We start from the raw sequence: 17,691 nt of genomic DNA, 5'->3' as shown, positions 1-17,691 counted from the left end.
ACGCTTGCGGTTTGGTCGGCCTTTGGTATTATGCCTCTCGAGGTTACAGATCCATCAGCTTTTCGTGATATGGTTCGTATGCTCTCTACAAACGTCGATGGTCGCAAACCACTCTACTTAGCACTTACAGCTATTGCTGGTCTTGGTCGCAGATTTGCTCATGCAGTTGCTCGTCGTGCTGGTCTTGATCCACTCAAACGTGCTGGTACACTTACATCACAAGAAGAAGAACGCATTGTTGCCATAATACAAAACCCAGTTGAAAATGGAATTCCAGTTTGGATGCTCAACCGTAGAAACGACCGTGCAACAGGAAAGAACCTTCAATGGGCTTCAACTGATCTCTCTTCTAACCACCGTAACGAAATTGAACGCATGAAGAAGATGAGAATGAAGCGTGGTATCCGTCATAGCCTTGGCCTTAAGGTTCGTGGTCAATGCACTAAATCAACTGGACGCCGCGGTGTTGCAGTTGGTGTTGAACGTAAGAAGTAAACTCCATTATCCAATCTGATTTAGATTTTTCCATTAATCACTATAACCATTTCGTAATAATAGGGCTTGTAAATAAAATGTTTTGCGAAATATTTTTTTGAGAATCATTATTCGATCATGCTTGTTTGAATTTTTCATGTTTGAATCCAAAAATTAAAGTATCTTATTTTAAAATGGTTTGTACAAACAAATGTTTTAAACAAAAAAGTAATTCATTCTAATGGAAATCTTTAGGAGAGAATTTCTGATGATTTAAATCGGTTATTTTCACATAACATTTCATAACTAAAATCTGGCTCAATTAGAAAATTGATTTATCATGACTAAAGTCGATCCTTACATTGAGAAGCTGAAAGAAGAAATTAAAAAAATGAACGAGAAATATAATCAGCTTCAGGTAAATTTTCAGCTTCAAAGGGAAAAGATACAAAATATTGATCTAAGAAAAAAAACACTTCAGAGTATGGTTGAAAAGGCTAAAGCGTCAAGACTTGCGGCAAGTGAGCGTTTAAGTCAAATCAAAGATAATGAACTTAAAAAGAAGGATCAAATTCGTCTCATTTCAGAAGAAATGAGAAAAGAAATTTCTCAAAAATACAGTGAAACATCAAAATCTATTAACGAGAAAAAAGAATTATATGATTTGCTTAAGACAAGATCCAAGTTTTTAAAAGAAAAGTTCAAAAAACGGAAAAAAGATTATATGATAACATTATCAGAACTCGATCAAAAGTTACTAATGATTCGAGCTAAAGAGCGAGAAGTTACAGAGAGGATCCAACTTCTTACAAAGTATTCTGTCTCAGATGATATACTTCATGCCGAAGATGAATTTGACCCAAACTTAGATGATGACCTATCGATATCATCAGATATCAAAGCGTTGCTTGCATCCATTTTGGCACAAGAGAAAACACTAGCTTCGCTTGAAGAAGATTGTCGAAATTTGCAAATGAAAAGAAATGAGCTAATGTGTCAGCAACCGCCTGAAGAAGGCTAGCAACTTGTAAATACTAACTGTAGAATTTTAATGTATTTTTTTCAATGCAAATAAATATTGAATGCCGTTTAAAATTATTGCTTAATGGATACATTATTGTAACTCAAGTTTTGATAATGTGTATAATAATTTATAAATGTGGATAATTGTGTATTTGATTGAATGTAATTCGAAAAATATTTGGATATTTATACAAATGCTCATTCATTTCTAAATTATACAAACAAAAGTGATGGCTATAAAAGAATTTTCTTTCACCTTAACAAAGTAAAATTAAGCATTTTTACTTACATAAACTTGTTAAGGGGAATTAGTAGCACTTTTCGATCGGTTTTAATAGAATCACGTTCAAAAAGTGAAGCCGATACAGCCTTATTAATTTTCATCATAACTTTATTAATTTTTTCATATTTCTTCTTTCTAAAAATAATTACATAAATAAAGACAATGTCAATAAAACAATTGGAACAGCTATTGACGTCATTCAATATTTGTCTAAATTTCATCAGTATGTGCTTTGTTTAATCTATCGATGTATTCTTTCTCCAAACCACTGAGTTTTTTAATTCTTCTTTTGCAGTTTGTCTTTCAACTAAAATTCCTTTATTTCTTTGATTTCGAAGAAGTCAAATCTTTTGAAGATGACTTCCAATATTTTAATTAATGATTTTTTATTCGCTTTTTGCTTTATCTATTTATCAATGTCTTTCTGTCGTAAGTCAGCCAAACTTTCCTACTATTTGATTTCTTTACTTTTTAACAACTTCGGCATTTGTTACTTTGTCTGTAGTCTCTATTTCTTCTTCATAATTTTTATCAAAATCATTTCCACGATAAATAAATTATTTAATTTTATCTTTACTGATGTTTTCTGCGCTTTTTTAACCTTATAATCATATTTTTCCCTTACACGAGAGAAATCCCAATATTCATTTTATTAATTCTTATAACTCATTGAATTAAAAAATTTCTTTCATCAGATGAAAAATATTTTTGATCAATACAATTCAATTCCATGCATATGGACATCTGAGCGCTTTACCAAAAATTCATATGCATTACATACAAATTTGCCTAATAGAAGTGCGCATATGATGCGAACAAATTGATCCACTTTTTTAATGGTCTGTGTAAATCATTTTCGCTTCCATATTCTGTAAGGCGCAAACTTATCATTAAATCTCACAAACATTGTATTCTTCTGTTTCATACGAAAAAGTATTTTTGCCATTATGCATAATACTTAAACCTGTATCTTCTCTACAAGCATATTATAAGTAAAATATGTATCATCATTTTGATGAAAATCAAATTATGTGTACTTTGGAGATATCCTCTTCTCATGAACGAGTCAAACAATCAAATTTCACCCAAAATGATGACTGAGGCGATGGGTTTTGAATTTTTTATTTTTATGTTCACGTTTTACTGCTTCTTTGGTGACGTTCATGATGAATCATAATTCGTGATTTTTCGTATTATGTAAATGATAAGGACGTATCAATAATATAACAAATAAAGGAAACAATTTGTATAAAATAATTATCTCATAATTTTGTTCTTCAAGATTTATTTTTTTTTTTCAGTCGGTATGTTTAAATTAATAAGACAAAATACTTTGACTCGAAAAAAATTGATATGTGAACCAACCAAAACTCTGATATCATTTATCCAAGCAACAAAAAATCCTATTTTAAGACATCTGACAGCGGTTTCTTCAGAAAATTCATTTTTTTTGTGTGGGTGGTAGAAGGGTGGCGCAATGCGTAATGCGGCTCGAATTTTCTTGCATTCTTTTTTACAGCACAAATTCTACAAAATCTAAAGAAAATGAATTAATATACTTGAAGATATTATGTAAAGTATTGTAACTTCATGATATTCACTTGAATTTAAGCCACTTACTAGAGGATTTAAGGTGATTAAATATTACTTGTTATCTTTAAGCAATCATTACTGATATTTACAAAAAAGCAATGGCTTCTGGTTTGCGAATCTTAATATTATTCATTTTCTTTCAAAATTCTTCTCCATATGAAAATTCAAATTTATTTTTCCAATTTGAATTTTTTTTTGAAGAAATCATTACGATCTAAAAATTCTTTGAGCTGTGAATGCATTATATGTTGTTTTTTTCATAATATATATATATATATTGAATCATCAATTTATCACTCATTGGAATACTACTGCATTTCTAAAAATATTTTACATCAGTCTTCACGGAATATAACAAGATTAAAGTTGATACTTTATTGATTTTTGATCAATGCCAAATTGGTCATAGAAGGATGTGGAATATTTAACTTTTTAAAAGGTGTCATTAAAAAAGCATGTTAAAATAGTCGATTGAAAAAATGGGATCGATCCTCATTTCATCCAATTTTATAACAAATATATGGGTTAATTTGAATACCATTGACTAAACTTTTTGATACATTACTTCTGGAGCGATGACGATAATGTCTTTATACGTTATTTATGATAAACAAAATTATTCAAAAAGTACGTCACTTTTGCTATCCCGGAGGTTTTTTGAATAGAGAAACGCCAGCTTTTCATTGAAAAAATAATTTTCTGATCAGAAAAAAACGAATTCAGTTCAACAACCAAGATATCCGATTGAAAAATCATTTTCTGAAGAATTATTGTTTTTCAGAAGGACTGTACTTCCAAAATCCAAACATTTTGGCAGGCCACAATCCCATTATCATCCTCTCTTCATCCCACGCATGCTTAACTTGATGAAGGACTCCTTCTACAAGTGATGGATATCATACTAAAGGGAATGATCATTTACACATCAAGAAACACATTATTCTTATCATATAATTACTCTATTATTATCCGAAATAAGGAATGAGACATGATTTAGTGACTCGGAAATAGCTCTATTTCCAAATTTGTTTTGTTAATTACGCACAAAATACATTTTTTTGTTCATTATTATGATATAATATTTATTATTCGGAAGAAAATTTTAACCATATATAGAATAGATGATAACACAAAACATGATAACGATGAATAACCAACAATGGCATTAAATAACGAATTATTTGACCGTCAAACGTTGCCAATGGCTATAGTCCATTTTACAATACTTTTTCAATCAAATAACCGATTTATGCCCTCAAAAATTCAGTATTAAGAAACGCTTCCCACACAAATTATAGGGGCCGTTTGCGTTTTGTTTGAATTCCCACCACCCACTTTAAATGGAAGTCTCTGGGAAATACCAGCCCATCGAAATGATAGGGTCCGGTTCTTCGGGTACGGTTTGGAAAATTAAGCGAACAGATACAAATCAATTATATGCTTGCAAAGTTATCCCGTTTGCATATTGCCTGCAGCCAAATTTCTTCCCTCACCTTGTGAACGAACTTAGAGCTCATGCTAAAATTCGGTACCCAGGAGTTACTCGATTATATGATATAATGATCGACAACCAACAACTGTATTGTGTAATAGAGCTATGCGAGGGTGATTTATCCGACTTAGTTAGAAGCATTGGTTCTTTCAACGAACGTCAAGCCATGTTTTATTTTTATCAGATAATGAAAACAGTTGCACATATTCACAAAGTTGGTTTTGCACACAGGGACCTCAAGCTAGAAAATGTTCTTTACGTTCACGATCCCAATTGCCCAGGTCGAATGCAACTCAAACTAACAGATTTTGGACTTTGTCGTCCAGCAATTAACAACAGATTAATGACCACAAGGTGCGGTACATTTTTCTATTGTGCTCCCGAGATGTTTAGCGAACAACCATATGACGGCATGAAATGCGATATATGGTCGGCCGGTGTTATGTTGTTTACGATAGTCACTGGACGCTTCCCATGGGAACAAAATGAAAACCTGAGTGAAGAAGATCAGTTTAATCATGCTATTGAACAAATTTGCTCATGTCATATTGAATATCCAGACACACTCTCATATCCACTTGTAGAGCTTATAAGTCAAATGCTGACTCCAGACCCACGGTTTCGGCCCGATGCAGAGCAAGTTCTAGAACATCCATGGTTTAGCGACTTGTCAGAAGAAGAGATCGCTCCTTATGATCGGGAATATTATGCAGAAGATTATGTAGCACAGATGGTTAACGAAGCTATTGAAGGTCTAACACGGTGTCAAAATGCTTTCTTGTCATCTCAGGGATGAATTATGATACGTTTTAATAAAGTCACCATTAATAGCGACATAAGCCTTTTGAAAAAGTTCAATCTGACATTCAAAGCCTTGTCAAATCTGACGATTTTATTCGATTGAATTTTCATAACAAATTTTCGTATCATTCAAACTTCAATGGAGTGGCGGATGTTTAACAACGAATTCACAACGTTCTAAAATCGTTAAATTTTATGACAAAATGAACGCTTTACAAATAAAAAAAAACGTTACATTAATTGATTACGCAGCATTTTTTTCTGCTATAAAATGTTTTAAATATTTACTTATGAATGGTGCAAATATAAATAATACAGGTAAATATGCAATCGCTGGTGAAAATATAATCATTCATTAGTGTGAACAAAATCATTCATCATTTGCAGGTGCACACGAAACGGCAATTGAATTCCATTGAAATGATGTTTTTTATTGTTTCTATTATAATTAGGAAGGCTTTGTATTTTATATCATAATTATCAATTAAATAAGGAATTAAATGTATTTCGCGTTACGATTATGGGGATCAATTCAGTTTTCTTCAGCGAGCCACGAATATTAAAAATGCCAAAGTGAAGTGTAAAAGTTTATTGTACAAATCCATTCATTTATGCGCATGAGAATTCGCCCATTTACAGGGCTCAATATCTGCTTCTGTGCACCCTTTCCTGAATCGATGTTCCATGTGGATGAGGAGTCGCACATTTTCGAAGTCTACACCTGTTAAGTCTATTCCAGGCGGACAATATTTCACAGCATCTCCGGCACCAATTTCGAAGAAGCCATGAGACGGGAAATTGCCCTGTTGGTGGAATAACGATCCATCAATAGATTTAATTCCGAGGAGGCGAGCAAAAACTCTTTTGTCAACTCGAAGAATTAATGGAGTAAGCCATTGTACCCCAACAAACTGCGGATATATGGGCGATAATTCGCTGAGTTTAAGGGCGTTGAATAGTTTGTGTGAGAATCTGCTGTTTGCGTTGTTCTTCTTTTGGAAAAAGTTGGCTACAATATCACCAAATGTAATCATATGATCAGGCCAAAGATTTGATGGTATGAACCCAACTAAATGAGGATTGAATGTTAAATTAGGGTCGTTACATGCAGTTATAAATGTCGCGTTTGAAATGTCTTCTGGTGGACGCCGCAAAATGGGTTGAGGAGATGCTACCTCACGAGTATAGCTATGATGACGCTGTGAACTAGATGCCAAATCAAATGCAGAAACTGCCATAGGAAGTTGGTTAATATATGATTGCTGCGAAGATTCCCTTGTTGGTACAGGTAAGATTTTCATGGGAGAAGAAACAGCACGTCTATGTTGCTGCGGAATATCTTGAAATGTAAAATTCGGATGTGTAAAAGGATCGGCAAAATTAATTGAAGATTCTTTATCCATTTCATTAAGAGCAAGGGTAAACGCATCTTCAAAATCTTCTTTTGGGCTGTCATCATCTAACCCAAAAAGTGCAAATGGATCATAGGAATCAAATGGATCCATGTTACGAGCTCGTAAATTTTAGAACGTTATGACGTAAACTTATCAACTTCCAATAGCACGATGAAATAATCCAGTCAAATTTATGGGGTAACCGGCCACAATTCCATATGGAACGATATTTGTAACGGATTCCGTATTTTGGTTGTAAAGCAGCGGTTATTATCCAGCAATTGCCAAGAACTCAAAAGAACTTTATGTATATTCACAGCTCCATTTAATGATGGATTTTGATCCATATTCAGCTCACTTGAATTATTCGAATTTTATAAAATAAGAAATTACATTACGTAATCAGAAGTATAATATTATGTAACAAAATTTTCTGATATCCTCATGATGATTCTCCTAATTTTATATAGACCAAAACTGAATAGTACGTGCAACTTTGTTTTCTACGAAAATATACTCATAATTTTCATATAATTTTCCAGCAGAAAATTAAGTTAAACTTCCTAATGGCGGTGCACTTTTCAAGACAGATTTATTTCTTAATGAATTTTTGCCCACAAGAGCCAGGTGTAACCCGCCATTTTGACGATCATTTTCCCTTTCACGGTTTGGTGTTGGTTAACGGTTAACTAAGCCAATTTCAATGTATTCGATCAAAACGAATTTAATTTTTGTGTATTGGGGATTTGTATAAAATTTATTCAAATTTGAATCTATTCAATTTGTTGGTTTTGCGTCATAATACGCAGAATGGAATTTGATGAATGGAGCATCGAATATTTCACTACAAATAAAAATTCCGAAGATACAAACAAAGAGGTTCATACCCAAAAGTTACGCACTGACTTCAACAGCGATAATTTAATTTCATTAGAAATTGATCGAAGTCAGACAGAGAAAAAGGCTGAGTCACCAAACATTTGTTCTCACAAGGATTACAAACTGGATCTAAGAACTCCATTGATCCTTGATGAATTCGATTTCATCAAAAATCGACTCTTAATTTAATTTATTTTTCACAAATCACATGTTTTTCAATAAAATCTATCTCTTGAAATCTTTTTTGCATTCTTAAAGAAAAGAATTATTTGAAGATTGTTTTCGCAAGAATTTTTTCGATAAAAATTGACGAAGTTTGTTCACAAGAAAATGTCGCAGCGATCTAAAATCAAACTTCTTAAAGAAAGGGAGCAACTTAAAGAACAACTCCAATCCAAAAAGAAGGCATTATCGGAGATATCAGAAAACGTAAGAAAATTTAGGAAAACAACGCAAGTACAAATGGGTTCGATTCTTTCTCTCTCTGAAAATCGAAAACCATTAGAAATCCCCAACACGAAAGACAATGGCATACGGCATGAAATAAAAAGCATTCAGTTAATGTTTAAAGATCTTCAAGTATCAAATCAAAACAAATCCACATATTCAATTGCTTATTCACCAGCGTTCTCAATAGAGGAAATAAAAGAAAATGCATCTCTTACAGAGTATTCTCAATATCTTGATAGCTTAGAAAACTGGCTTCAAAAGCAAGAAGAAATACAAAAACAGAAATTACTCAAAAGGCAAGAATTGATCGATAATATAAAGCTACTGAAAAATAAACAACTCAAACTCACCAATCAAATAAACGAATATCCAGATCTTGACGAAGAAATCAATCACATTGAAAATGAATTATACTCTAAAAATGAAATTCTTTCTCAAAAAGAAGAGCTCTTAGACAGTCACAGGAACTTATCGAAACAAATTAATAGTTACTATTTGCTATCGAGTCAAGCTGATGAATCTCAAAAACAAGATTATGAAGTTCAATGTAAAATTAAAAGTGAAAATGAACTCATCAGTGAGTATAGGAGGATTTGGAGGGAGAAACGTAGGCTTAAGGAAAAGGCTAAAATCATTGAAGAAAAGAGAAAATTAGCAACAAACATTCTTTTATGTGCATTGGCTCAGAACGGGTTTAACAATAATATGTAAAATTAATGTTCTTTTGTATTTAAGTAAAAATAATATTATTTTCGAATGTGTGTCAAATTTCTTATAAAACATTCAAATTGTAATTTAAACCTTTTTTCTAATTCTTGAGAATTAGTTCATGAACATTAACTTTAAAAAATATGTCATAAATAAAAAGAATCATGCTTGACATGTATTTATGTAAAAAAGTTGTGGTATCATGAAAAACACTTTATGAAAATTAATAAATTAAAAAATATGATATTACAAAAATCAAATTGAAATGAGATATTATATTTATATTATTTAAAACAGCTTTCACTTATGCATCTTTGCTTTGTTGCAAAGAAATTGTCAAATTTATTTGTGAACAAAAAAGAATTGATCCAAACCCCAAAAATATATACATGGTTAAATTATTAAATGATTTTAAAATTCCAAGAAAAACACTTTCGTTTGAAATAAATTCATTTTAATAATAAAAAATTCAATTGCTTTCATTTACAAAATAATTTATAGATCATTTATTGCATCGCACATTGACATACAGACCTGAGAAAGCTTTTTGTTGTAATCTGTGTTTTGCGATGTTTCGAGAGTTGTCTTCATTAAACTCAAATTCTGATTGAATGATGCCAAAATATTTTTTTTGTCGCGAACGAAGGTTTTCACTTCGTTACTGATCTTTTCTTGTAAAGAGGATTGTTCACTTTCAAGGTCTTTCACTTTCTTCTTGAAATATTTGTCATCAGAATCATCATCTTTCCATATCGCTAAACATTCTTTGATTTTATCCAAATTATGTGACGCTTGGCTTATCTGTACCTTAAGCTTCTCTTCTCTTGTTTGAGTTTTTTCAAGGTTTTCTTCAGATTGACTCATTTTTGACATGAGCTCGATGAAAAATCCATCATCTTCAAAGCACTTTGCATGCGCTCTATTAAGCTTCTCATTCATTGCCCTTGTTTTATTATGTATTGTTTCCAATTCTTTCAGTTTTCTAACAAATGAATTATTCATCTCTGCGTTTTTGTCTACTTCAGTTGAATTATTCGAAGAACTTGAAGCTAGCTTTTGTAGAGCTTCCTTCTGTGAAGAATATATTTCTTTTTCAGCTTGAAGCTCTCGTTTTTGACGTTCAAATTTTTCGGTTTTTGTTGCCAATTTCATCATCAGCTCCATTGAAAAATTGAATAGAAGCGATTTTGGCGGTTTGTTTATGACGCGGTTTCTTACGCTTGATTCGACGACTTGATCCAAGAGCGTAATGAGCTTTTTACGAAGGCCTATAACTTCATTCCTAAGTTTTTCTTCGGTTGTTTTGGAAATGATTTCGTTCTTATAAATACCCTTGGAATTAATTCGCTTCTTCAGTTCTTGAAGTGAAGCTATTTCGAGTTGTAGGTCATGTATTTTTTTCTCTTGGGCCATGATAGATTGATGGATTTCTGTTTGTTGTTTGGCAAGTTTCTCAAATTGATTATTTAATATTGATAACGGTGAAAATTGTTCAAGATACTTAACAGAGTCCTTTGAGATATCCAAAAGCTCGTTATTTTGGGAAGTAAAAACAAGATTATTTGTTTGAAATACACTGATTTGTTCCCAAGCAGAAGAAAACGAAAATCTCCAAATATCATGCAAGATTTCACCACTTTCACTTATACCCCCTGCAACATAGATTCCGTCTTCTTTTGTATAAAGAATGTTTGAATGTCTTGTCATAGATTCATCATTTATGATTAATTCCCACTTTGGAGAAAATGGAGAAATGTTTAAGTCAAGCTCCCACAGGTCACCAAGAACTTCTCCAAATGCATTTATCCCTCCAAAAACAAAAATCTTCCCGTCGTTGTAAACCATTGAATGATTGTATCGTCCGCATGGAAAAGTTCCTTTGCAAGGAACAACAAAACAACTTCCGTAATTCTCTGATAACTTAAAAAGAAGAAGCTCGGGATTACAGAACGTAAGGCTATTTCCACCAAAAAGATAAATGTCGTAGTTGCTCGGATCTGTTTGTATGGTAACTGCTCGGTGCATGACTCTAACTCCTAGTTCGGTTGAAATAATTTGTGGCTTGGACCATTCATTTGTTTCTATGTTAAATAAATAAATTTCGGGTTGATTAACTCCTTTTGTCGATCCACCAATTAATGCAAACTGTTTAGCTGTTAAAGCAACACAACAATAACCTTCTCTTTTTGATGGAGCTTTCCCGTCACATTTAATTTTCACAAATTTTTTGCCTATATAACATGATTTAACACTGAGAGAATCACCATCCTCGTATACTTGATATAATTGATCATTAATAAATACGCAGGAGGGCATTTTGGCTTGGTCCTGTGGGAAATCGGCTATTGATTTGATTGGGTTTGGGAATTGGTGGTTTCCATGCATGTTTGGTACAAAACCACTTTTTACTTATTTTTTACTTGACGATTTTCAGAAAGTTTTAATTGAAATTTCTCATAGAAAATTTTGAATATATAACGGTCGCTTGAGCAGCACTTTCCTGTAAATATTTTAATGTAAATGAAATGACATTTGTTATTGTTATCTGTTTTTGATTTGTTACACAATATTTAAGGTTTTAATGCACATAAAACAGAAATTTATTTTTATTAAAATTCGCGTTCAACTTTTTCTTGGTATCCTTTAATTTCTTTATACACATCATTGAACTTTGCGTCCATTGGAATGTTCTTCATGAAGTAAGTTACTGAATTTCGTAACACCTCAAATGCTTTTCTATTCATTAAAGCTGGTTGATATCTCCACTGATTATATATAATATTTCTATTGTCAAAGACTTTCGAAAACGAAATCAAACAAAAGGACGAACCACTTGCTGCCCCATTAAGGTGAAATTCTTTACTTTCGTCACTTTGCGAGTGGATATAAAAATCAATAATTGGCGATTTAACTTTTATCGGTCCGATATTAGAAAGTGAACAATATATATGATAAGGTTCACCAGGGTATGGGTTATGATTTACAGCATAAAATATTCCATCTGTTTGATTTCTTTTAATTTCATCTTTGAACATTTTTAAGATTTCATTTAGCGTAGAATTCGAATGTTGCGTTATACCCATGTTTGGGTGTGCAACACAATTTCCATAACGCCAATCTACATGTGATTTTGTAAATCGTCGTAAATCAATAATTACTGGGAGTCCTAAAGGAGAATTGGGTCTGTCACCATACGCATTAAATGAAATTGAAAGAGCTGCCATTAGAGTTTCTGTGAGATTTTTGGGCCGCTTTTTTATGGAATCATAACATTTAAGTTCATTGGCTGAAATGGTGTCTAGAATATTGATGGATTTGATGCCTTTGGGCGCTAGATGTGGATCAAATGGATTTTTAATGAAATGGGAACATGATTTATATGGAAATGGATTGGGCTTATTTTTCTCGGCTGAAGATAACTCGCGAGAAAAAGCAGTAGCAATGGACATAGGAAATCCAGTAACATGAATATCATCATCAAGAGAATGTTCCATGGCACGGATACAATAACCTCCATCTGAAAGACTATGTGATGAAGAAATAACAGTAATGTGGTCATTGGCTGCAAGAGTTGCCATATTTTTATGTATTTTTGGCAAATGATTATTAGTGATCCAATCACAGGCGCTTTGGCAATCTTGAATATAAGATGGAAGTTTAAGAACCGGAGCTTCTGAAGTTTTAACAAAATATCCATTTTCTACTTTTGTCCGAAGGCCAACAAAAAGTTTCTGAAAATTTCTAACTGATTTTTCAACATATTTTGAATCCTTGAATTTTATTGCTAAGTTAAGGAATTCAGGTGCTAAAGGATTTGTAAATGTGATTTCGTTGCCAACAAGAGCACGAATCATTTAGAAAAAATGAAGATGATTACGATAAAATTTGAATTGATTTTCAATGATCATTGAAATCGATTTGAGTTCGTTAATTTAAAAATAAAATTTAAAAAATGTTCACCGTGGGGTTCGAACCCACGCCCTCTCGGACTAGTGCCTTAAACTAGCGCCTTGGACCACTCGGCCAGATGAACTTTCGAGAATTTTTAATATAATATTAAATTAGATATATATCAAGAAAACTGTAAAATTTGATCTAAAATTCAGATTTAAAATTTATTGAACATTATCTGAAAATAAATCTTATCATAACTTTTGATGACACGAGAATGTGATAATAAATAAATGCATTAATAATATTATTTATGATCGAAATTTAACAATTATAAACCTTCATTGATAAAAATTTTCATTCTCTTTAAAGCAAAATTAAATAAACAATATAATAATTTTAGGTGATTAACATGAAAACAAATGCCAATAAAAACATTTCAAAAAGAAATACAACGTCCCATAAAAATTAAAAATGATAATTATAAACCATTCAAAAGTAAAGTAATGCCGCTGTTTAAACTTTCCGAAAATCCTCGAAAACATCAAATAAAGTCATTAGTACGTCAAATTTCAGTAGGCAACTCAACTGCAATTGCACCAAAACTAGTACAACAAGCCATGCTTTATGCCAATAATAATGAAGATGCACAAATCTTGATGGTATGCCTTCTTCAAGCAATAGATGAATCAGCATCCCATTCATTTCCTGTTCATAAGTGTCTTTTTGTTATTGAATCTTGCATGAGAAATAGTCAAACTTTCCTTAATGCTGCAAAACTTTTTGCTCCTGAAATTCGATTAATTTCTTTGCTGACATTTGAAGGGAAAAAGTCAATTTTAAGAAAACAAATACATTTAACTGCAATGGAATTATATTATAATTTAGTTTACGGGAAACCACTTCAAAATGATGATTTCCAAATTGCAGTCCTTCGTACATTCCATGAACCACTTGTTGCACCTCCTCCTTCTACATCATCACCTCAAGAATCAGATTCAAATTCATCAGAATATGCAACAGGAAGTTCATCTGTCACTACAAGTTCAGTGCCTGATGAGACACATTCACCACCAAATACTATAAATTCATCAAGTTCCAGTGGCACAAATGAATTTTTCAATTTATTCAATGATTACAATCAAAAAAAGCAACAATCGCCAAAAGCTCCATTACCACGCCAAAGCTCTGCGTCCTCCATTAATAATAATACGCCAAACCCCATGTTTAATTTATTTACAGATAATCAAAGTGGAACAAGTTCGCTTCCAAAAAACAAAGACTTCAACCAGGTACCTAACTTACCAAGACGTGTTCACTCCAACACCACTATTAGGTATAAAAACACAGAAACTCCACATCAACAACCGCAGCCCACAAACGGTCAACAACAAAATCAGGGCGCCCCACAGAACGATAGCAAATCCAACAATCATACTCTCTTTGATATGCTTGCATTTCAGGGTCACAACAAAACAAATCAAAATCCCACTGAGACTGAACAAAACACTTCTTTTATTCAACCTCCAGCAGATCCAAATTTTGTAGATCCATTTAATATATCAAATAATCAACAAAATGGAACAAACAATGAACAAATATCAAATAATCCATTTGATATGCAAAAGCAAAATTCATTGGACACTAATAAAACACATCGAAAAAGTAGTGACCAATCGAACGGCTACGCATTCGATCTAATTAACTTCATTCATAACTATGATAAAGAAAATGATAATTACGAATTAAACCCATTTGACCCAATTCCACAAAATCAGCCAAACACAGGAAAAGATCAAAATCATCTTCAGAATGAAAGCGAACAAAACCCATTTAATGTACCAAACCAGAATCAATTTGAATTGTCCAACTCACAAAAAGGAAGAAAGTCATTTGACACGCCAAATCAAGTACAGCAAAACCCATTTAACTCAGCAAATCAAAATCAAATCGAATTATCCAACTCACAAAACGGAAGAAAGTCATTTGACACGCCAAATCAAGCACAGCAAAATCCATTTAACTCACCAAACCAAAACCAAAATCAGTTCCAAGCGCAAACATTACAAAATCAGCAAAAGTCATTTGACACGCCAAATCAGAATCAACAAAACCCATTTAATGCACCAAACCAAAACCAAAATCAGTTCCAAGCGCAAACTTTACAAAATCAGCAAAATTCATTTGACACTCCAAATCAGAATCAGTTCCAAGCGCAAACATTACAAAATCAACAAAATCCATTTAACTCACCAAACCAAAACCAGAATCAGTTCCAAGCGCAAACATTACAAAATCAGCAAAAGTCATTTGACACGCCAAATCAGAATCAACAAAATCCATTTAATGCACCAAACCAAAATCAAAATCAGTTCCAAGCGCAAACTTTACAAAATCAGCAAAATCCATTTAATGCACCAAACCAAAATCAAAACCAATTCCAAATGTCGAATTCGCAAAAGGGACGAAAATCGTTCGATGCCCCGAGCCGAAGTCCATTTGAGCGCTCTCCCGCGCACAAGGAAAGAAAGTCGTTTGACACGGCGAAGCAAAGTCGAACAGATTTAACCAGTTCGCAAAAGCACAGCTCAGAGAACGCGTTTAATGACTACAGCACGCAAAGTTATCACAGCAGCAGCGACAACCAATCAAATCACGCAGACGATCTGTTTCATTATGTCGATTCCTTCGACAACAAACAAAACAATAATGAAACAAAAGAAAAAAGGACAAGTAACGCAGAAGAGATTAATCCATTCAATGTACCAAACGCACAACAAAACAATGTAAATATCCAAAATCCTTTCGGAATGCCAAACAAAAATATTCAACAAAATCCTTTCAATGCAAATCCATTTAACTCACCGCAGAACAATGCATACAACCAAAACCCTTTCAATGCAAATGCACAACAGAACAATGCAAATAATGCCCAAAGTCCATTTGCCAATCAACAAAATAATTTCTACATCAAAAGCACTTTTGGAGCATCAAATAATAAAAATATTTCGGTTAGTGATCAAAATCCATTCAATGCAAATAACGGTCAAAATCCGTTTAACTCACCGCAGAACAAAGCATTCGATAAAATAAATCAATTCCCTCGTACAAACCCAAGTGTCGACGAACTGTTTCCCGGGTATCCGCTGCCTGAGGACCCGTTCCTGAACATGGAAGTGCCGAAAGGAATAAACTTCAGAGTGCGACTCGAAATGTGGCAATAAGTGCGAAATAATAAGAAAATGTAATTTATATATATAATTAAATAAACAACTCATGTGAAGAAAGAATATAATTTGTAATGTAACAAAATATCGTATCAATAGAATAGCACAAACATAAGCGTTTTGAGACCTCACAACATTCAAATTACTTCGAACTCAGAATAAAAATGTTCATAATGTACTCTCTTTAACAGGATATTGTAAAAAAAAATTTCAATTCGTACCGATCACAACCACTGGTACAGAATAGAATGATATATAAAAGTGACTATTATCTTTCAAATGAACGATTCATCTTACATTATATTGAGTAAACTATTCAAAAAGTCGTATTATTTTATTATGATCATCATAATTTTTAGTAAAACAATCAAAAAGTGGAATGAAACGTGGCAACAAACTACACAAATCAAAAAATTATGTACTCAATTTTCTGAGTGTTACACTCATGTTAACATGTTAACGTCCAACATAGGCATTTTTTTTATTATAATAAATGATTGATTTTATCATTTATAAAAAAAAATCAACAAAAAATATGCAAAAGATGATCTCGCTATCAAAACAAAAGCAAAATTATATATAGAACTTCAGCAATTTTTGGACGAACATAATGAATTTAGAAGTCAAGATGATTTCGGACTTGAAAAATTAATAGAAAATCAAAAATCATTCCAAGAACTCATGGAGTTTCTTGACAAAGAATGGATCAATTATTTCAAAAATCTAGAGAATAACTATGATGATGAACAACGAGAAGAAGAAGAAAAGTGTGTTATACCTCAAATAATATATAATAAACATTTCTATAAATTATGATTTTATTTCATGTAAAAAAATCAATCAATTTCACGATCCAATGGATATCCATAAATTAATGGGCGTCATACTTTTATCTTATTTAATGAAAAATCATGGTGTTTTAATTTAGTTAATGTATTTACCTGCGATAATTTTATAATGCAAACTATACATTACTTTATTCCCATAATATTTTAATCAAATTTCTATATTGTTGTTTAACTATATTTTTGATGTTTTGCTGTTATTATGAAAAAGAGTTAAATATAACAAATATTTTTATTTAAAAAAGCGACACCAATTTTATTCGGCTTTATAATCATCTACAAATTCCTTCGTTTTTTTAATGAAGTAATCAGGTTTTTTATCGCCCCAAATATCATAGCTAAAACGATAATTTCCTAATTCCATTGAACTTTCAATATTTGTTCCATCAAACCAATTATTAAACGAATTAATTAGAACAATTTCATTGTTATATTCCATTGCATTCTTCCACATTTGTTCATAAAAAATTCCGCCTTTTCGACTTTGTGCTCTATGCGTAAAATGTCTATCAAAAGCAGTTTCATTTAATCCAGGTGAAACAGATGGAATGTATAAAATTCCATTATTATTCATTTCTTTAATAATTTTAATTTGATTATCAAGTGTACCTAAATTTGCAATACCTGAAAT

The 17,691-nt window shown here is 32.2% G+C and overlaps 7 protein-coding genes across 7 annotated transcripts; 4 read left to right on the top strand and 3 right to left on the bottom strand.

Moving 5' to 3' along the window:
• Window positions 1–30: 30 nt before the first annotated feature.
• GO595_005122 (putative 40S ribosomal protein S18) lies at window positions 31–495 on the top strand (the record flags this gene model as incomplete). Its single annotated transcript, XM_067918330.1, has 1 exon — window positions 31–495. One exon carries the CDS (start codon window positions 31–33, stop codon window positions 493–495), a length of 465 nt encoding a protein of 154 aa, XP_067774672.1.
• Window positions 496–958: 463 nt separating this feature from the next.
• On the top strand, window positions 959–1,495 carry GO595_005121 (uncharacterized protein; the record flags this gene model as incomplete). The annotated part of the gene is made up of 1 exon (XM_067918329.1): window positions 959–1,495. The coding sequence occupies one exon, from the start codon at window positions 959–961 to the stop codon at window positions 1,493–1,495; it is 537 nt and encodes a 178-aa protein (XP_067774671.1).
• A 3,218-nt stretch (window positions 1,496–4,713) lies between these two features.
• GO595_005120 (CAMK family protein kinase) lies at window positions 4,714–5,661 on the top strand (the record flags this gene model as incomplete). The annotated part of the gene is made up of 1 exon (XM_067918328.1): window positions 4,714–5,661. One exon carries the CDS (start codon window positions 4,714–4,716, stop codon window positions 5,659–5,661), a length of 948 nt encoding a protein of 315 aa, XP_067774670.1.
• Window positions 5,662–6,271: 610 nt separating this feature from the next.
• On the bottom strand, window positions 6,272–7,171 carry GO595_005119 (uncharacterized protein; the record flags this gene model as incomplete). Its single annotated transcript, XM_067918327.1, has 1 exon — window positions 6,272–7,171. The coding sequence occupies one exon, from the start codon at window positions 7,169–7,171 to the stop codon at window positions 6,272–6,274; it is 900 nt and encodes a 299-aa protein (XP_067774669.1).
• Window positions 7,172–9,592: 2,421 nt separating this feature from the next.
• GO595_005118 (Kel2p) lies at window positions 9,593–11,482 on the bottom strand (the record flags this gene model as incomplete). The annotated part of the gene is made up of 1 exon (XM_067918326.1): window positions 9,593–11,482. One exon carries the CDS (start codon window positions 11,480–11,482, stop codon window positions 9,593–9,595), a length of 1,890 nt encoding a protein of 629 aa, XP_067774668.1.
• A 224-nt stretch (window positions 11,483–11,706) lies between these two features.
• GO595_005117 (uncharacterized protein) lies at window positions 11,707–12,951 on the bottom strand (the record flags this gene model as incomplete). The annotated part of the gene is made up of 1 exon (XM_067918325.1): window positions 11,707–12,951. One exon carries the CDS (start codon window positions 12,949–12,951, stop codon window positions 11,707–11,709), a length of 1,245 nt encoding a protein of 414 aa, XP_067774667.1.
• A 543-nt stretch (window positions 12,952–13,494) lies between these two features.
• GO595_005116 (uncharacterized protein) lies at window positions 13,495–16,212 on the top strand (the record flags this gene model as incomplete). Its single annotated transcript, XM_067918324.1, has 1 exon — window positions 13,495–16,212. The coding sequence occupies one exon, from the start codon at window positions 13,495–13,497 to the stop codon at window positions 16,210–16,212; it is 2,718 nt and encodes a 905-aa protein (XP_067774666.1).
• Window positions 16,213–17,691: the final 1,479 nt, after the last annotated feature.

The sequence above is a fragment of the Histomonas meleagridis genome (genome assembly GCF_020186115.1).
Source record: "Histomonas meleagridis strain 2922-C6/04-10x chromosome Unknown contig_32, whole genome shotgun sequence".
NCBI lineage: Eukaryota > Parabasalia > Tritrichomonadida > Dientamoebidae > Histomonas > Histomonas meleagridis.
This window is presented reverse-complemented; position numbering and strand designations above follow the sequence as displayed.